The sequence below is a fragment of the Salvelinus namaycush genome, chromosome 39, assembly GCF_016432855.1.
Source record: "Salvelinus namaycush isolate Seneca chromosome 39, SaNama_1.0, whole genome shotgun sequence".
In the NCBI taxonomy this organism is placed as follows: domain Eukaryota; kingdom Metazoa; phylum Chordata; class Actinopteri; order Salmoniformes; family Salmonidae; genus Salvelinus; species Salvelinus namaycush.
The window spans coordinates 9,888,953-9,910,972 of record NC_052345.1 but is presented as its reverse complement, the minus strand read 5'-3'; the positions used below and the strand labels follow the sequence as shown (position 1 = coordinate 9,910,972).

General features: G+C 41.7%; 1 protein-coding gene across 1 annotated transcript in view; it reads left to right on the top strand.

Annotated features, from left to right (window-relative positions):
• LOC120032674 (E3 ubiquitin-protein ligase NEURL1-like) overlaps positions 1–21,736 on the top strand; it is a 99,895-nt gene extending 78,159 nt beyond the window's left edge. Inside the window, exons 5-6 of the mRNA XM_038978872.1 lie at positions 16,402–16,581; positions 18,515–21,736. Of these exons, the coding sequence (XP_038834800.1) occupies positions 16,402–16,581; positions 18,515–18,771 (437 nt within the window). The 3' untranslated portion in view covers positions 18,772–21,736. The remainder of the gene's footprint in view (positions 1–16,401; positions 16,582–18,514) is intronic.
• Positions 21,737–22,020: the final 284 nt, after the last annotated feature.

Below are 22,020 nucleotides of genomic sequence, written 5' to 3'. Positions count from 1 at the left end.
AGAGAGAGAGAGAGAGAGAGAGAGAGAGAGAGAGAGAGAGAGAGAGAGAGAGAGAGAGAGAGAGAGAGAGAGAGAGAGAGAGAGAGAGAGAGAGAGAGAGAGAGAGAGAGAGAGAGAGAGAGAGAGAGAGAGAGAGAGAGAGAGAGAGAGAGAGAGAGAGAGAGAGACTAACACCTCTCTCAGACCACAGTAAAATCACAGTGTATCTGAGAAGAGCAGAACCCAACCATGAAGCATCACGGCCCAATAAATTACATGGTACTAAACAAGCCTATAGATGGAGTGCAAACAGTACAGACATCTACCAAAAAGCAATTAGTAGCCAAAAAATACAATCTCTCCTGGACAACTTTTTAGCCTTAACATTCTCCTTCAGCAATGAAGGTGTAAATTTGGCCGTTAGAAACATAAACTTTATATTTGACAAATTAGCCTCCTTGGCTAATCTAAAGAAGCATAAGAGCAAACCAAAAATAACAGATAATGAAAAATGGTTTGATAATGATTGCAAAAATCTAAGAAAGTCATTGAGAAATATATCTAATCAAAAACACAGAGAACCAGACAACAAAAATATACGCCTTCAATATGGGGAAACACTGAAGCAATACAAACGCACCCTAAGAACAAAAAAGGAACAGCACATTAGAAATCAGCTGGTTGGAATTGAGGAATCCATAGAATCAAACCACTTCTGGGAGAATTGGAATAAATTAAACAAACCTCATCATGAGGAATTGGCTATCCAAAATGGGGATATGTGGAGAAATCACTTTGCAAACCTCTACAGCAATATAACAAAGAGCCCAGAACAAAAAGATATACAAGAAAAATTACAAATCCTTGAATTAGCAGTCAAAGACTATCAGAATCCTGTAGATACCCCAATTACAGAAGAAGAATTATTGGAAAAACTATGCAATCTCCAACCCAAAAAGGCCTGTGGTGCTGATGGTATTTTAAATGAAATGATCAAATATACAGACCACAAATTCAAATTGGCAATACTCAAACTCTTCAACATTATCCTCACTGCAGGTATTTTCCCCGATATTTGGAACCAGGGATTGATCACACCAATCTATAAAAATGGAGACAAATTTGACCCAAATAATTACAGAGGAATTTGCGTTAACAGCAACTTGGGGAAAATTCTCTGCAGTATTATAAATAGCAGACTACATCATTTCCTTGACGAACACAACGTCCTGAGCAGAAGCCAGATTGGATTTCTAAAAAATTATCGTACAACAGACCACATTTACACCCTCCACACTCTAATTGATAAACAAGTTAACCAAAACAAAGGCAAAATCTACTCGTGTTTTGTAGATTTCAAGAAAGCATTTGATTCAATTTGGCACGAAGGTCTTTTTTATAAACTAATAGAAAGTGGTATTGGAGGGAAAACATATGATTTTATTAAATCAATGTACACTAAAAACAAATGTGCGGTTAAAATTGGCAACAAGCAAACAGACTTCTTCTCTCAGGGGCGGGGAGTGAAACAGGGCTGCCCAATAAGTCCAACATTATTTAACATCTACATTAATGAATTGGCAAAAACATTAGAAGAATCGGCAGCACCTGGTATCACCCTACACAACACTGAAATCAAGTGTCTGCTGTACGCAGATGACCTGGTGCTGCTGTCTCCCACTAAAGAGGGGTTACAGCAGCACCTAGATCGTCTTCACAGGTTCTGTCAGACCTGGGCTCTGACCGTTAACCTAAAAAAAACAAATATAATGATATTCCAAAAAAGGTCGGGAAATAAGGATGACAAATATAAATTCTATTTGGACACAGTTCTATTAGAACACACCAAAAACTACACATATCTAGGACTAAATATGAGCAACACAGGTAGCTTTCACATGGCTGTGAATGAGCTGAGAGACAAAGCAAGAAGAGCATTTTATGCCATTAAAAGGAACATCAAAATTGAAATTCCAATTAGAATCTGGCTCAAAATTTTTCAATCAGTTATAGAACCAATTGCTCTATATGGCAGTGAAGTATGGGGTCCACTCTCTAATAATGAATTTACTAAATGGGACAAACATCCAACTGAAATATTGCATGCAGAGTTTTGCAAGACTGTATTGCAAGTACAAAGAAAAACTCCAAATAACGCATGTAGGGCAGAATTGGGCCAATACCCCCTCCTCATTCGAATAGAAAAAAGAGCCATCAAATTTTACAACCATCTAAAAACAAGTGACCCTAAAACATTCCATCACACAGCTCTACAATGTCAAGAGATGAAACCAGAGAAGAGTCCCCTCAGCCAGCTGGTTCTGAGGCTCAGTTCACCAACCCAAACCAACCCCATAGAGCCTCGGGACAGCCCTCAGAAAATCTGGCCCAACCAAATCATCACAAAACAAAAAGAAAAATATATAACCTATTGGAAAGACACCACAAAAAATCAAAGTAAACTTCAATGCTATTTGGCTCTAAACAGACAGTACATGGTGGCAGACTATCTGACCACTGTGACTGATAGAAAACTGAGGAAAACATTGACTAGGTACAGACTCAGTGAGCACCGTCTGGCTATAGAGACCGGTCGTCACAGACAAACCTGGCTGCCCAGAGAGGACAGGCTGTGCTCACTCTGCTCCAGAGGAGAGGTAGAGACAGAGGTGCATTTCCTACTACACTGTGACAAATACTCAGACCTAAGAGCATATTTCTTTCCCAAAATTATAACTCAATACAAAGAATTTGAAACTATAAAAGATGAAGAAAAAATCAAATATTTATTGGGTGAAAAGCCAAAATGTGCAGTTTTGGCAGCCAAATATGTGTCCTCCTGCCACAACCTGAGGGACAGCCAGTGAAAAATGCAAAGTAATGTTGATAATATTTCCCATTTAGCTTAGTTTTGTTTTGTCTTTCATACCAGGTCATATGTCTTCTCAAGTCATATTGACACTGGTCTACTACTGTTGCTTTAATTTATTGTTGTTCTGATTAATATTGTTGTTGTAGTTGTTGTTAATGGTAATCCCATGTCCACTACTACTGTTATTATTGCTGTTGGTCCCACCATTTATTTATATATAAATATATATATATTTTGTATATATATACATATATATTTGATTTTGATTTTCGATATGTATACTTTGACAATGTAAGTAATAACGAACTTGCCATGTCAATAAAGTCAATTGAATTGAATTGAATTGAATTGAGAGAGAGAGAGAGAGAGAGAGAGAGAGAGAGAGAGAGAGAGAGAGAGAGAGAGAGAGAGAGAGAGAGAGAGAGAGAGAGAGAGAGAGAGAGAGAGAGAGAGAGAGAGAGAGAGAGAGAGAGAGAGATTTAAATAAACTACACCTCACCGTGCTGATATATAATGCTAACATGGTATTTTCATTAAGTGCTGCTTGTTTGCCCACCTGTAAATTGCCCTCATGCTAACACGCTTATTCTCCATGCAGCCATGGAGGTCACAGCAGTTAGCAAGGCATCGACATGCCCTCATGCCGCCCGGTCTCATTATATTACATTACACAGCCGCCATTTTGGATCTGGTCTGCTCCTTTAGGCACTCTGGAGACACACAGGCAGGTGGCTGACAGAGCGATCAATGAAAGCCACATCGATACATTACATTTAGGGCTGCAGCGCACACTACACACTTTCTGAGGCTGGAGTGTGGCTCTGGGGTATTGATAGATCGGGAAACCGCAGTGGCACTAAGCCAACAGTCAACAACAATACTATGGGCCTACATGAAAACTGCACAGGAAATGCAGCCCTATGGGTCTTCTCACCATGCTTTTTTACTAGGAACTCGTTAGCTGCACAGGGAGATGGTGTTATGGTGTTGTGGTTTGCTCTGATTGTCTGTTGTACTAGTACATGACACATGCTTTTATTAACATTTAGCAGGAGCACTAGGGCTACTTTTTCAGGTTTTTTCAAGGAGTTCAAGGAAGTTCTCTTGTTGACAACAGAACTGCCTGAATACTGCTGAGTTTCTCTTTCCCTTACGAGGAGTTTACGGCAACATGAAACGACTGTTCTAGAGACTACACTACAGTCATTCATCAGAAAAATCTAGAAATTCCTTCTAACCCTGATAGATAGTAAATTACCTTTATGTTCCAATGCTCCAATGTTAGGAAGTGTCTTATCTGTTTATGTGATGGCAGGTCTGAATTTGTTTTATAGGCTCTCAGGTTTACCTGAATTTGGCCCGTGGGGCTGCGTACACATTTGGGAGTGCTCCTTTAAGCTGGCTTAAGCTGTGTGTGTTGTGCACTGACATGAGGTCAACTAATTCCTGAGCTCCCCTAGTGGGGGAGTGCCCTTGGTAGGGTGAGTGAAAACTGAAGGTCAAGATTAGGGCTCCTAGCTAGCATGCTCACTAAGAAGCAACAATTTGATATTCAGAGAGAATGAATGAACGAATGAATGAATGAATGAATTCGTTAATGATTGAACAGTTAATGAATGAATGATTAAGTGTAATGAATGAATGGATGAATGGGTACACAAATGAATGAACAAATTAACAAATGAATGTGAATTATTATGTGGATTATAATCAATGTTGATTATAATCAACACTACAAAGCTATCCTGCAACAGAGTGATCAAATGAAGGTCCTACATCTGTAAATGGGGAGGATGATGGTGTGATAGTGGAGGAGATGTTAGAGGGAGGGAGAGAACAGCAGTAGAGAAATAGGACACTATTACTCTGACCCTCTCCCTATGCATTATAGATTCCATTAGAATGTCAGCTCGTTCACGCTCAAGTGAACCGTCTCGCCCGCCACCCAAAGCTACTCCAGCCACTGTAATTCTCTCTTTCTTTCTTTCTTTCTTTCTTTCTTTCTTTCTTTCTTTCTTTCTTTCTTTCTTTCTTTCTTTCTTTCTTTCTTTCTTTCTTTCTTTCTTTGTCCCTCCTTCAGACTGAAACATTGAAACATTCTTGGGTCTGGCATGGTTGGCCGTTTATTCACCTTTCCTGACGTCACTCTCTCGCTCTCTCTTCCTCGCTCTCCCTCTCTCTCTCTCTCCCTCTCTCTCCCTCTCTCCCTCTCTCTCTCACCTTCTCTCACTCTCCCTGTCTAGTGACTGATGTCAGAGTCACACACACACACACACACACACACACACACACACACACACACACACACACACACACACACACACACACACACACACACACACACACACACACACACACACACAGAGTGTACAAAACATTAAGGACACATGCTCTTTCCATGACATAGACTGACCAGGTGAATCCATGTGAAAGCTATGATCCCTTATTGATGTCACTTGTTAAATCCACTTCAATCAGTGTAGGGGAAGGGGAGGAGACAGGTTAAATAATATTTTTCAAGCCTTGAGACAATTGAGACATGGATTGTTTATGTGATTGTGTATGTAGGGTGAATGGGCAAGACAAAAGATTTAAGTTCCTTTGAACAGAGTATGGTAGTAGGTGCCAGGCGCACCGGTTTGTGTCAAGAACTGCAACGCTGCTGGGGTTTTCACACTCAACAGTTTCCCGTGTGTATCCAGCCAACTTGACATCCAGCCAACTTGACACAACTGTGGGAAGCATTGTAGTTAACATGGGTCAGGGTCCCTGTGGAACGATTTCGACACCTTGTTGCGTCCATGCCCCGACGAATTGAGGCTGTTCTGAGGGAAAGGAGGGGGGGGGGGGGGGGGGGGTTGCAACTCAATATTATGAAAGGGCCCTTAATGTACATGTACACACACACATATACACACACACCGCCCTACAGATACTAACATCTGATAGCAGGGATGTTAAGATGTCAGGGCTATAAACACCTGGATGTTAAGATGTCAGGGCTATAACCACCTGGATGTTAAGATGTCAGGGCTATAAACACCTGGATGTTAAGATGTCAGAGCTATAAACACCTGGATGTTAAGATGTCAGAGCTATAAACACCTGGATGTTAAGATGTCAGAGCTATAAACACCTGGATGTTAAGATGTCAGAGCTATAAACACCTGGATGTTAAGATGGCAGGGCTATAAACACCTGGATGTTAAGATGTCAGAGCTATTAACACCTGGATGTTAAGATGTCAGGGCTATAAACACCTGGATGTTAAGATGTCAGGGCTATAAACACCTGGATGTTAAGATGTCAGGGCTATAAACACCTGGATGTTAAGATGTCAGAGCTATAAACACCTGGATGTTAAGATGGCAGGGCTATAAACACCTGGATGTTAAGATGGCAGGGCTATAAACACCTGGATGTTAAGATGTCAGAGCTATAAACACCTGGATGTTAAGATGTCAGGGCTATAAACACCTGGATGTTAAGATGTCAGGGCTATAAACACCTGGATGTTAAGATGTCAGGGCTATAAACACCTGGATGTTAAGATGTCAGAGCTATAAACACCTGGATGTTAAGATGTCAGGGCTATAAACACCTGGATGTTAAGATGTCAGGGCTATAAACACCTGGATGTTAAGATGGCAGGGCTATAAACACCTGGATGTTAAGATGTCAGGGCTATAAACACCTGGATGTTAAGATGTCAGGGCTATAAACACCTGATGTTAAGATGGCAGGGCTATAAACACCTGGATGTTAAGATGGCAGGGCTATAAACACCTGGATGTTAAGATGGCAGGGCTATAAACACCTGGATGTTAAGATGTCAGAGCTATTAACACCTGGATGTTAAGATGTCAGAGCTATAAACACCTGGATGTTAAGATGTCAGGGCTATAAACACCTGGATGTTAAGATGTAAGGGCTGTACACACCTGGATGTTAAGATAGCAGGGCTATAAACACTTGGATGTTAAGATGTCAGGGCTATAAACACCTGGATGTTAAGATAGCAGGGCTATAAACACCTGGATGTTAAGATGTCAGGGCTATAAACACCTGGATGTTAAGATAGCAGGGCTATAAACACCTGGATGTTAAGATGTCAGGGCTATAAACACCTGGATGTTAAGATGTCAGGGCTATAAACACCTGGATGTTAAGATGTCAGGGCTATAAACACCTGGATGTTAAGATAGCAGGGCTATAAACACCTGGATTTTAAGATAGCAGGGCTATAAACACTTGGATGTTAAGATGTCAGGGCTATAAACACCTGGATGTTAAGATAGCAGGGCTATAAACACCTGGATGTTAAGATGTCAGGGCTATAAACACCTGGATGTTAAGATGTCAGGGCTATAAACACCTGGATGTTAAGATGTCAGAGCTATTAACACCTGGATGTTAAGATGTCAGGGCTATAAACACCTGGATGTTAAGATGTCAGAGCTATTAACACTTGGATGTTAAGATGTCAGGGCTATAAACACCTGGATGTTAAGATGTCAGAGCTATAAACACCTGGATGTTAAGATGTTAGGGCTATAAACACCTGGATGTTAAGATGGCAGGGCTATAAACACCTGGATGTTAAGATGTCAGGGCTATAAACACCTGGATGTTAAGATGTCAGGGCTATAAACACCTGGATGTTAGGATGTCAGGGCTATAAACACCTGGATGTTAAGATAGCAGGGCTATAAACACCTGGATGTTAAGATGTCAGGGCTATATACACCTGGATGTTAAGATGGCAGTGCTATAAACACCTGGATGTTAAGATGTCAGAGCTATTAACACCTGGATGTTAAGATGTCAGGGCTATAAACACCTGGATGTTAAGATGTCAGAGCTATTAACACCTGGATGTTAAGATGTCAGGGCTATAAACACCTGGATGTTAAGATGTCAGAGCTATAAACACCTGGATGTTAAGATGTCAGGGCTATAAACACCTGGATATTAAGATGTCAGGGCTATAAACACCTGGATGTTAAGATGTCAGAGCTATAAACACCTGGATGTTAAGATGTTAGGGCTATAAACACCTGGATGTTAAGATGGCAGGGCTATAAACACCTGGATGTTAAGATGTCAGGGCTATAAACACCTGGATGTTAAGATGTCAGGGCTATAAACACATGGATGTTAATATAGCAGGGCTATAAACACCTGGATGTTAAGATGTCAGGGCTATATACACCTGGATGTTAAGATGGCAGGGCTATAAACACCTGGATGTTAAGATGTCAGAGCTATTAACACCTGGATGTTAAGATGTCAGGGCTATAAACACCTGGATGTTAAGATGTCAGAGCTATTAACACCTGGATGTTAAGATGTCAGGGCTATAAACACCTGGATGTTAAGATGTCAGAGCTATAAACACCTGGATGTTAAGATGTCAGGGCTATAAACACCTGGATGTTAAGATGTCAGGGCTATAAACACCTGGATGTTAAGATGTCAGAGCTATAAACACCTGGATGTTATGATGTCAGGGCTATAAACACCTGGATGTTAAGATGGCAGGGCTATAAAAACCTGGATGTTAAGATGGCAGGGCTATAAACACCTGTATGTTAAGATGTCAGGGCTATAAACACCTGGATGTTAAGATGTCAGAGCTATAAACACCTGGATGTTAAGATGTCAGGGCTATAAACACCTGGATGTTAAGATGTCAGGGTTTTAAACACCTGGATGTTAAGATGGCAGGGCTATAAACACCTGGATGTTAAGATGTCAGGGCTATAACCACCTGGATGTTAAGATGTCAGGGCTATAAACACCTGGATGTTAAGATGTCAGGGCTATAAACACCTGGATGTTAAGATGTCAGGGCTATAAACACCTGGATGTTAAGATGTCAGGGCTATAAACACCTGGATATTAAGATGTCAGGGCTATAAACACCTGGATGTTAAGATGTCAGGGCTATAAACACCTGGATGTTAAGATGGCAGGGCTATAAACACCTGGATGTTAAGATGTCAGGGCTATAAACACCTGGATGTTAAGATGTCAGGGCTATAAACACCTGATGTTAAGATGGCAGGGCTATAAACACCTGGATGTTAAGATGGCAGGGCTATAAACACCTGGATGTTAAGATGGCAGGGCTATAAACACCTGGATGTTAAGTTGTCAGAGCTATTAACACCTGGATGTTAAGATGTCAGAGCTATAAACACCTGGATGTTAAGATGTCAGGGCTATAAACACCTGGATGTTAAGATGTAAGGGCTGTACACACCTGGATGTTAAGATAGCAGGGCTATAAACACCTGGATGTTAAGATGTCAGGGCTATAAACACCTGGATGTTAAGATGTCAGGGCTATAAACACCTGGATGTTAAGATGTCAGAGCTATTAACACCTGGATGTTAAGATGTCAGGGCTATAAACACCTGGATGTTAAGATGGCAGAGCTATTAACACCTGGATGTTAAGATGTCAGGGCTATAAACACCTGGATGTTAAGATGTCAGAGCTATAAACACCTGGATGTTAAGATGTCAGGGCTATAAACACCTGGATGTTAAGATGTCAGGGCTATAACCACCTGGATGTTAAGATGTCAGAGCTATAAACACCTGGATGTTAAGATGTCAGGGCTATAAACACCTGGATGTTAAGATAGCAGGGCTATAAACACTTGGATGTTAAGATGTCAGGGCTATAAACACCTGGATGTTAAGATAGCAGGGCTATAAACACCTGGATGTTAAGATGTCAGGGCTATAAACACCTGGATGTTAAGATAGCAGGGCTATAAACACCTGGATGTTAAGATGTCAGGGCTATAAACACCTGGATGTTAAGATGTCAGGGCTATAAACACCTGGATGTTAAGATAGCAGGGCTATAAACACTTGGATGTTAAGATGTCAGGGCTATAAACACCTGGATGTTAAGATAGCAGGGCTATAAACACCTGGATGTTAAGATGTCAGGGCTATACACACCTGGATGTTAAGATGTCAGGGCTATAAACACCTGGATGTTAAGATGTCAGGGCTATAAACACCTGGATGTTAAGATGTCAGAGCTATAAACACCTGGATGTTATGATGTCAGGGCTATAAACACCTGGATGTTAAGATGGCAGGGCTATAAAAACCTGGATGTTAAGATGGCAGGGCTATAAACACCTGTATGTTAAGATGTCAGGGCTATAAACACCTGTATGTTAAGATGTCAGGGCTATAAACACCTGGATGTTAAGATGTCAGGGCTATAAACACCTGGATGTTAAGATGTCAGAGCTATAAACACCTGGATGTTAAGATGTCAGGGCTATAAACACCTGGATGTTAAGATGTCAGGGCTATAACCACCTGGATGTTAAGATGTCAGGGCTATAAACACCTGGATGTTAAGATGTCAGGGCTATAAACACCTGGATGTTAAGATGTCAGGGCTATAAACACCTGGATGTTAAGATGTCAGGGCTATAAACACCTGGATGTTAAGATGTCAGGGCTATAAACACCTGGATATTAAGATGTCAGGGCTATAAACACCTGGATGTTAAGATGGCAGGGCTATAAACACCTGGATGTTAAGATGTCAGAGCTATAAACACCTGGATGTTAAGATGTCAGGGCTATAAACACCTGGATGTTAAGATGTCAGAGCTATAAACACCTGGATGTTAAGATGTCAGAGCTATAAACACCTGGATGTTAAGATGTCAGGGCTATAAACACCTGGATGTTAAGATGGCAGAGCTATAAACACCTGGATGTTAAGATGTCAGGGCTATAAACACCTGGATGTTAAGATGTCAGGGCTATAAACACCTGGATGTTAAGATGTTAGGGCTATAAACACCTGGATGTTAAGATGGCAGGGCTATAAACACCTGGATGTTAAGATGGCAGGGCTATAAACACCTGGATGTTAAGATGTCAGGGCTATAAACACCTGGATGTTAAGATTTCAGGGCTATAAACACCTGGATGTTAAGATGTCAGGGCTATAAACACCTGGATGTTAAGATGTCAGGGCTATAAACACCTGGATGTTAAGATGTCAGGGCTATAAACACCTGGATGTTAAGATTTCAGGGCTATAAACACCTGGATGTTAAGATGTCCGGGCTATAAACACCTGGATGTTAAGATGTCAGGGCTATAAACACCTGGATATTAAGATGTCAGAGCTATAAACACCTGGATGTTAAGATGTCAGGGCTATAAACACCTGGATGTTAAGATGTCAGAGCTATAAACACCTGGATGTTAAGATGTCAGGGCTATAAACACCTGGATGTTAAGATGTCAGGGCTATAAACACCTGGATGTTAAGATGTCAGGGCTATAAACACCTGGATGTTAAGATGTCAAGGCTATAAACACCTGGATGTTAAGATTGCAGGGCTATAAACACCTGGATGCTAAGATGGCAGGGCTATAAACACCTGGATGTTAAGATGGCAGAGCTATTAACACCTGGATGTTAAGATGTCAGGGCTATAAACACCTGGATGTTAAGTTGGCAGGGCTATAAACACCTGGATGTTAAGATGGCAGGGCTATAAACACCTGGATGTTAAGATGGCAGGGCTATAAACACCTGGATGTTAAAATGTAAGGGCTATAAACACCTGGATGTTAAGATGTAAGAGCTATAAACACCTGGATGTTAAAATGTAAGGGCTATAAACACCTGGATGTTAAGATGTCAGGGCTATTAACACCTGGATGTTGCAAAACATTTTCCAGCACCAGAGCACTGATAAAATCACTCACTTCATGTCGGGCCAGATAATATCCTGTCTCTCACACACACGCTCCACATGCCTGCAAGTATGTATAGTGTAGAGAATCATTGTACCATTTAAACCGCTGTGAAATATCGTTTCCATAAACAAAAATATAGTGTTTTCAGCTGATTGAAACTGGTGTGAGTAATAGACGTAAAAAACTAAACAAAGCACAGGAAGCATAGAAATATCGCACATAAAACGTGTCTACCACATCTGATCTACTGCTTGTTTTCAATGAGAATGACAGATCTATAACTCGCATTTCTATGTGAATTTGATCAGGTCGCCCAAAACGTTACATATTGCATCTTTTTTTTTTTTTTTTTTTTTTTTTAATTTTATCCCCTTTCTCCCCAATTTTCGTGGTATCCAATCGCTAGTAATTACTATCTTGTCTCATCGCTACAACTCCCGTACGGGCTCGGGAGAGACGAAGGTCGAAAGCCATGCGTCCTCCGAAGCACAACCCAACCAAGCCGCACTGCTTCTTTAACACAGCGCGCCTCCAACCCGGAAGCCAGCCGCACCAATGTGTCGGAGGAAACACCGTGCACCTGGCCCCCTTGGTTAGCACGCACTGCGCCCGGCCCGCCACAGGAGTCGCTGGAGCGCGATGAGACAAGGATATCCCTACCGGCCAAACCCACCCTAACCCGGACGACGCTAGCCCAATTGTGCGTCGCCCCACGGACCTCCCGGTCGCGGCCGGCTGCGACAGAGCCTGGGCGCGAACCCAGAGACCCCTAGACCACTGCGCCACCCGGGAGGCCTACATATTGCATCTTTAACTATATATACAATCCTATATATAGATTTGACAAATTACAATTGAGAGCCTAAATGTAGAAAATGGCGCTGACAACAAACTTAAAGACCACCCATATACAGTCGCCAAACCTTTCAAAGCTCTTAAAGTTTCGTTGGATATCGTGTTTCAGAAAGCTCAATGGATGTAGAAAGATAAGCAACCACTTTACAACCCCACTCTCCCCTTTTCCTCCTCCCATCTTCCCATCCTATTCATCAGTCTACCACTAAACAGGTCCCTAGAAGGAAATCCCACACTCCTCTTCTAAGATGTAGAGACTATGATGACCTAAGGTCACTCACTATATGACCACAAAGGACATCCTCAGTCACAACCATGACTGTAGGGCCAAGCGGCAATTTTGAAGCCACAACCCCATCGAGGTGCTGCGACAGTGCGTGACCCAGTGTTGTTGAGTCAAAGTATGTCCCAGTCTCAGTGTCACATAGCCCACATTCCTCAGAATCCTCCCATAGCAGACTGCTTTAGAGGATCTGGACAAACATACTCTTCTTAATAAACTCTCTGTGTCCCAAATGGCACCCTGTTCCCTGTATAGTGCACTACTTTTTACTAGGGCCCATAGAGCTCTGGTCAAAAGTAGTGCAGTCAAAAGTAGTGCACCACATAGGGAATAGGGTGCCATTTGGGAGGCGGGAGTGAGCAGCCACAGCTGTCCACAGTCCCTCTCTAAGTTAATCTGGGAGTGAACAGGAGGATCAGGGCTGGGCTCCACTGATCCTAGGTCAGCTGATGAGGACAAGCCAGATAGGGGATTAAAATGGGAGAGATGGAGGACAGAGAGAGGCTCGGCACCACCACCACACCTCTGGGTTAGAGTCCATAGGGGGACCTGTCAGCGTAGTAGTAATGTGATCGTAGGGGGACTCTGAATAGTAGTTGTAGTGGTAGTTTATAAGGAGGATAAGGGTGTGTACATACGAACTAAGGATAGTTATGGGCGTGTGCGTTATACATAGACATTCTACAAATGACCATCTAAAAACACATTGCACAAACACACACACACACACACATACACACACACATTGCACCCACACACACTTAGACATACACACACTGAGGCACCAAGAGCCTAGGGGCACCAGAGCAACCCTCTACACAAACAAACAGCCCAGGTCTTAACCCTCCTCTCCAACTATACCAGCACATACAGCCCCATTTAGAAAACCTCCAAGACTCCACAAGACTTGTACAGTACAGCCTACCACATGACGTAATGCACCGTGTCAGTCAGTCATCAGGTAACAGAGATCAGTATTACAGCCAACATGGGTCCTAATGCATTATGTTAGCATTGTCGCAGAACCAAAATGGCCACCTAGTCCAGTGGTTCCCAACCAGGGGTACTAGGACCCTTGGGGGTACTTGGCCTATCCACACGGTGTACTTGAGAAGACTCATGAGACCATAGGCCGACTGATAAAATGCACGAGTGGGTAAATTGAGTTGGTGGTACAGTCAGCGAAAAAGTTTGGGAACCACTGGCCTAGTCGACAGCCTCTCCAGTGTTCGTGAGCATAGAAAGACTGCAGCTGGGCAGCAATTTTGGATCTGGCCATAGATCAATCAGAGAGATGCCAGAAACGGTGGCCGGTCGCCATGTTGTCAGCTGATGGCAGTCTTAATGATGGACCATGGGCCACACATCAGACGACTCATATTTCACATTCTTCCATCGTGCCATCCAGAAAAACAGACATAGCGCACTGAGAAAGAAGAGAAAGACCATCGAGGTCACTCCCAGTTACCACAATCCCCATAGGCTTTGATGAACTATTCCTCCTCTCATCCCTCGTGTCTTAAAATAACATGTTATTGAAATGTTCAAGGGTTCATTGTAGTTCATTGTGGCTTGTTTGTTGCGGTTGTTGCTGATGATGTCCCTGTTTTTGGATGGTGTGGCTTTCGGGCCGAATGGTGACTATAGCCATTTCCGTTGTTCCTAGCGAATTAGCAAAGCTTTTAATCATTTTTCTTTTTTAATTATGACACGTATACTCAACAAGACAGACAGTTTTCATAGTAATTTACTAAACATTAAATAGTCATTCTGTTAGTGCCTACTTAAACCAAAAATAAAATAATTGGTCTCATATTACAACTACTGCGTGTCAGCGCTGGACTAACAATACCTGGGTGTATTCAATATGTCTACTTCCATAAATACAGTCTAGGAAAAAATGACGTTTGTTTTTGGTGTAGTATCACTTTTGATTAGGTGATCCCCGTTTATAAAATCAATAGCGACACTCAATCTTGCCCAGTCTATATACATTATTACTACTCAAACACTAGCAACCATTTAACTAACCAACCGTCAAACCAATGTTAAGGAACCACTTCGTCCTCAGATACTTCAAACATCATTGTTCTGACGTATCCTCTTTCATCGATGTACAGGCATGTACTGTATGTCTGACGTAGCCAGGGTCGCATTCCGACTCACGTAATGTGTCCATGTCCGTGACTTTGGAACCCAATATGTCATGTTAATCACACTGGGGCTGGGGTCTCTGAAACATGACCCTTCACTTTAGGCAACACTGGCATCCTAATATGTGCTTCTTAAACGTGGACACGGAATTTCCATATGTTTCCCTGCCTTCACCACAGAAACAGGGGATGTAGAAAAACAGAAGAGTGGAACGTGACAAACCCCCCACATATCTCCCTGAACTTCACGCTAGAAATCCCCAAAGGTTATGGAAAAGCCATTCACTTGATCATAAGATCATTCATCTGTCTACCAATGTACTGTACAGCACACTTAGAGAAAACCCCCTCTGATCTTTGTAGGCCTATGTCTTCATAACATACCAACTCTTCTTTCAGATGCAAATAAGCTTTATTAGCATGAGGCCACTGTTGCTAAAACCCGGTGAGAAAATGACACCAATAATGACAGTTTAAAAAAAAGTATTGTAATGGTGATTAGAAAAAGGGGAATATATATATATATATATATATATATATATATATATATATATATATATATATAAAATAAAGATTATATAGAATATATATATATAATAAATATTACCAGAGATTCTTTTTAAATTAATATAAATAAAATAAATACATCAAAATAGTAATAATAATCTTTCTTTCTCTCGGTTCTTCATTATATAGGATCATTCTTCAATGTAGAACCTACTGGATAGTCCACTTACAGTACTAGAGGTGCCTATATTTGAGGTGCTTATAATTGAGGTGGCTATAGTTGAGCTGCCAATAGTTGAGGTGTCTATATTTGAGGGGCCTATAATTGAGGTGCCTATAATTGAGGTGGCTATATTTGAGGTGGCTATATTTGAGGTGGCTATATTTGAGGTGCCTATAGTTGAGGTGGCTATAGTTGAGGTGACTATATTTGAGGTGCCTATATTTGAGGTGACTATTTTTGAGGTGACTATAGTTGAGGTGACTATATTTGAGGTGCCTATACAGTAGTTGAGGTGGCTATAGTTGAGGTGGCTATATTTGAGGTGGCTATATTTCAGGTGGCTATATTTCAGGTGGCTATAGTTGAGGTGCCTGTGGCTATAGTTGAGGTGCCTATATTTGAGGTGGCTATAGTTGAGGTGCCTATAGTTGAGGTGGCTATAGTTGAGGTGCCTATAGTTGAGGTGCCTATATTTGAGGTGGCTATAGTTGAGGTGCCTATAGTTGAGGTGGCTATATTTGAGGTGGCTATAGTTGAGTTGCCTATAGTTGAGGTGCCTATATTTGAGGTGGCTATAGTTGAGGTGCCTATAGTTGAGGTGCCTATAGTTGAGGTGCCTATAGTTGAGGTGGCTATAGTTGAGGTGCCTATAGTTGAGGTGCCTATATTTGAGGTGGCTATAGTTGAGGTGGCTATATTTGAGGTGCCTATATTTGAACTCTTTATGCTTTCATAACCATCTCTTTTCTCTCTGTCTGTTCTCTGGCTCCAGGTTCCACACATCTCGAGGACCAGCCGGCACGGGCTCCCTCCAACCCCAGCTCTCCCTCCTCCTCCCCCCATACCCCCAGCGCCCTAGCCCTGGCCCTGGGTAGTGGAAGCTCTGACCCTGTCCTTAACGGAGGCCTGGGAGGCCCCTGCGCCAGTGCCTACTGTGGTGGCTCTGCGGGAGGTCTGTACCTTTCAGAGCCACTCTATTAATCAAACTATCAAACCCACTGCAGGGGGTTAAGAGAGGAGAGGGGGACACTAGGTAGCAGATGTCCTGGGTGGTGAGTCTGCTCGGTACATTGCTTCTCGTGCTGTGCAGCGAGAGGACACAATGTCTCATCTACTGTTGTAGTTACGTAATGTGAGGCTGCCTTCATAGTAGAACAACAGTAGTAAAATGGGTTTGTACTGTATTTATTGTAAGGAATGTATTGATTAACACTGTAGATTAGATCCATTACATCAGTACATACACTACTGGTCAAAAGTTTTAGAACAACTACTCATTCAAGGATCTTTCTTCATTTTTACTATTTTCTACATTGTAGAATAATAGTGAAGATATCAAAACTATGAAATAACACATATGGAATCATGTAGTAACCAAAAGTGTTAAACAAATCAAAATATATTTTATTTTTGAGATTCTTCAAATAGCCACCCTTTGCCTTGGTGACAGTTTTGCACACTCTTGGCATTCTCTCAACCAGCTTCATGAGTTAGTCACCTGGAATGCATTTCAATTAACAGGTGTGCCTTCTTCAAAGTGAATTTGTGGAATGTCTTTCCTTCTTAATACGTTTGAGCCAATCAGTGGTGTTGTGACAAGGTAGGGATGGTTTACAGAAGATATCCCTATTTGGTTAAATACCAAGTCCATATTATGGCAAGAACAGCTCAAATAAGCAAATAGAAACGATCCATCATTACTTTAAGACATGAAGGACAGTCAATACGGAACATTTCAAGAACTTAGAACTTAGTTTCTTCAAGGGCAGTCGCAAAAACCATCAAGCTCTATAATAAAACTGGCTCTCATGAGGACCGCCACAGAAATGGAAGACCCAGAGTTACCTTTGCTGCAGAGGATAAGTTCATTAGAGTTACCAGCCTCAGAAATTGCAGACAAATAAATGCTTTGCAGACTTCAAGTAACAGACACATCTCAACATCAACTGTTCAGAGGAGACTGTGTGAATCAGGTCTTCATGGTCGAATTGCTGCAAAGAAACCACTACTAAAGGACACCAATAAGAACAAGAGACTTTCTTGGACCAAGAAACACGAGCAATGGACATTACACCGGTGGAAATTTGTCCTTTGGTCTGGAGTCACAAAAACCGCCGTGTTTTTGTGAGACGCGGTGTGGGTGAACGGATGATCTCCATATGTGTATTTCCCACCATAAAGCATGGAGGAGGAGGTCTTATGTTGTGGGGGTGCTTTGCTGATGACACTGTCTGTGATTTATTTAGAATTCAAGGCACACAACCAGCACGGCTACCACAGCAATACTGCAGCGATACCCCATCCCATGTGGTTTGGGCCTATTGGGACTATAATTTGTTTTTCAGCAGGACAATGACGCAACTCACCTCCAGGCTGTGTAAGGGCTATTTTACCAAGATGGAGAGTGATGGAGTGCTGCATCAGATTACCTGGCCTTCACAATCCCCCGACCTCAAACAAATTGAGATGGTTTGGGATGAGTCAGACCGTAGAGTGAAGGAAAAGCAGCTAACAAGTGCTCAGCAGCCAACAAGTGCTCAGTTGAACTCCTTCAAGACTGTTGGAAAAGCATTCCAGGTGAAGCTGGTTGAGATAATGCCAAGAGTGTGTAAAGCTCTCATCAAGGCAAAGGGTGTCTATTTGAATACGTATATATTTTGATTTGTTTAACACTTTTTTGGTTACTACATGATTCCATATGTGTTATTTCATAGTTTTGATGTCTTCATTATTCTGCAATGTAGAAAATAGTACAAATAAAGAAAGACCATTGAATGAGTAGGTGTTCTAAAACTTTTGACCTGTAGTGTACATGCAGAATGTCTCTCTCTTTCTCCCTCTCCCTCCTTCCCTCCCTCCCTCCGTCACTACCTCCCCCCTAACAGGAACGACCCCCAGCTCGCCCGTCAGCCTCCCCAAGTCGCCCACCTTCCCATCAGGCAGCGGGAGAGGGCCCGGGTGGCCGACTGGAGATGAGTGTTCCATCTGCTACGAGAACCACGTGGACACGGTCATCTACGCCTGCGGTCACATGTGTCTCTGCTACACCTGCGGCGTCAAACTCAAGAAGATGTCCAACGCCTGCTGCCCCATCTGCAGGAGACAAATCAAAGACATCATTAAGACCTACCGTAGCACGTAGGGGGCCTTTGAAGCTAAGGGCCCCGAAACTGAGGGCCACAGGCATAAGTTAATGTGGAGAGGAGGAAGACGTTGGGGAAAGACTTTGATAAACTTTTAAGATCAGGGAAATGGACAATGGACAGTTCACTCTGGTACTTTTGTGTGATGGATATTGAGGAAGAATCTTGGTTTTTGTTTCAAAAACCTATTTTTAGTTGGCTGGTACAGTTAGTAGACCTGCACTGCAAAGGTCTCTTACATTTCCACTTTCCCTCTCTGACGCAGTGTGTGACGGCTTTTGAAGTGGCGGGGGGTTTGCAACCGCGGAGAGAACTTCCTCTCTCAACTAGAAGTTTTCATTCTTCTTACGCTCCAAGGATTCAGGAAGTTTCAGACTTTGAGGAAAGAGAAGACGTGAAACAAGTTTTTATTTCGTTGTTTAAGCCACTTCCAGACGACTGCCGCGAGTTTGCTCATTTGCATGGAAGCAAACGAGGTGGTTTCAATTGAACGTTTTTGGTCTTGAGATGATCTATTTATGTTGAAGAGCAGAAGGACTGTTAAGTTCCAACATTTGCTTCTTAACCTGACTCAACTTTGTCTGTAAAACACAACGACAGACAAAATATCTGCCCTTGTCTACATATAGTTCTTTATTAACATAACGTCTCAGTATGGCACAACTTCTGTCTGTGTGTTACTTAGGCAAACTGCAGAGGAAAAGAGAGGACTTATTTGTTGCTCAAGCGTCATGACCGGAAAGGGGTGCATTTCTGTAGTAGTCATAGGATTCATCAATAGGAAGATGACTACAGTTGTATAAGGTTGTGAAGTATAGGGACGTAAGTATATGACGTGTGAAGGAGTGCTGTATCACCTCTTGCTCCTATATAGTAAGTCATATATTCTCAACCAAATGTATTTGTGTGGTAGTTCTATAGCACATTTATTGGTGGTAGCTGTCCTGTTGCGCTAGCTAGCTATCTGCTTGCTCTGCAGTGTTGTATGTTGCACTGGAGCTAGTACTGCACTCTCAAAAATGCCCCATCAAGAAAGGAGAAGAAACAGATTATTTTACACAAGAAATTTAAACAACCATCAAAACAATGTCACTGGCAGCCTCAGCTCCCAATCCAATCCCAGAATTTGTACCCACATCATGTGACTGGAAGCAGGAAGTGAAAGTACATTTATTGGGTGTTCCTCAGGTCCAGCTGTTAACGCCCCAAAATGGTGACACTTTACGCAAACACCAGCCCAATGCACTGTGATTGTTGCCATGGTAATAACGTTCACCGTCGATCCGACACAGCCCCCTGCCTTAATTTATGAACAGTTCATTTGTTACATGCGGAGGTGTGATAAATAATACCTTGTTTCTATCCATATTTTTCACCAAGACCCCTTACTAAATACCAAATACAATGTTGTGTGTCCGAAGAAAAGCTTCCGAAACAGGACTTCAGAGGATCAACTCAGAGGATAAAAAGCACATGAAACAAAACTGAATTGACTCCAACTTATTTTTATAACTCGAAATACTTACTGGTCAGAGGTCATTTGCATCACAGACAGTCAGTAATATGTACACAACCCTAACGCTATCACGGTACTATTCTTACATCTGCATAGTGCTTCCACCAGCAACAAATACCCTTCACAGTTACACACATTAATGTAGGGTTATGAGAGGTAGATGGGAGTTCCTCAATGTTACAAGTTGATATACAGTCGGTTACACGCATTGTCACTTACCCCATATGACTTTTATCACTTTGGGGAGAATCCTAATTTACACTTAAGTCGAATTATCACATCAATGCAAGAATACCTGAAAATGTGATTTTGTAAAAGTAAGAATTTTCCCCTTTTTGATCAGTATGTGTCATATATCCCATTGAAATTCCCATCACGCTTGTGTGTCCTGGAGCAATATGCCATAGCTTTCTGCCGAGAGCTGAAAAGGCCGTTTTTTTAACACGTTTATCTTGCATCTTGGTGTAATGAATAGATAATCGACAAATGAATCTGGAATGTAATGCTGCGACAGTGTCTGCCAGCTCTCTGTGTTTGGGGCAAATACTGACAGATGTTTCGTGTACATCCTCTTTACACTCACAAACAGAACTTTGTGTTTTTATGACATTATACGCTACTGCTTGAGTGTTAATTCACATTTTGAATGTTAATTTATGTTTTAAAATGAGGCAAATCGTTTTATTGGTGTGGTTGGTAGTATCGAGAGAGAAAAAACATATTTTGTCAGCTTTCTTTTTGTTGATTGATAGTCATGATTGTAATGTTTGTTTTCTGGTTGATTGAAACCATGAAATAATCAGCTATTTCTACTTCTACGGTGTATCCTAGAGCCAGGAACGATATTATCTTGTACCTTCCACCAATACCTGGGACTCCCTGCAGTATACAATCATAACACCTTGTTGCTTTGAGTACAAGATAAGCACAGATTAATAATTTTACAAACCCTGAATATTCAGACGCTGAATTTTTTTGTAATTTATACGTTGTTGTTTATGCCTCCTTTCGAGTCCAAACCAGGTTTGTTTTTATAGCTCTTACCAAGTATATAGTTTAAAGGCCATCGATGTATGGCAATGTTAAATGTCACTTTATAAGAATCCTGATTGTACTTTTTAAATGGTCTAGTCTATAGGTAATCTCTGGCATATTCTATCGCAGTAAAATTTGTGCTGATACTAAGTGTCCGACGAAATCCGAAATCCAATAAAAAATGAATGTGTTAATCCACCTCGTAATTTGCAAAGTCTGTGCTAAACACATGTAATTTCCCCTTGCTTGAGACATGTTTTTTACAGTTTTTTTTTTTTACTGACCCTTAAACCAAGGAATTTAACCTACAACCACTAATGTAAACAATAGTCATTGGACATACGGTCATGTCATAAATGGCATACCGTACATTGGCAACCTATAATAATGTAAAAGTTAAATATCATGCAAAATCAACAAGGCACCTACATTGCTGCCTATCGTATTTATTGAGTTACATACAGGATTAATTGAAGTGGTCTGACTCATGTCATGGCTTAAAGTTCAGCCCTCCACACAGATACTATGACTAGGGCCCAGAATTGTTCCTGACCTAGTGACCTGGAAAACTCAGGGCCCTAACTATAACACCAACCAGTTGCGGTGTGATACAAATTTACCCCCCAAAATATTTTTGGTATCTCTCCTGATTGTTTGTCGACCCTGTATTGTATCTATCTTCCATTGAAGTGTTTTG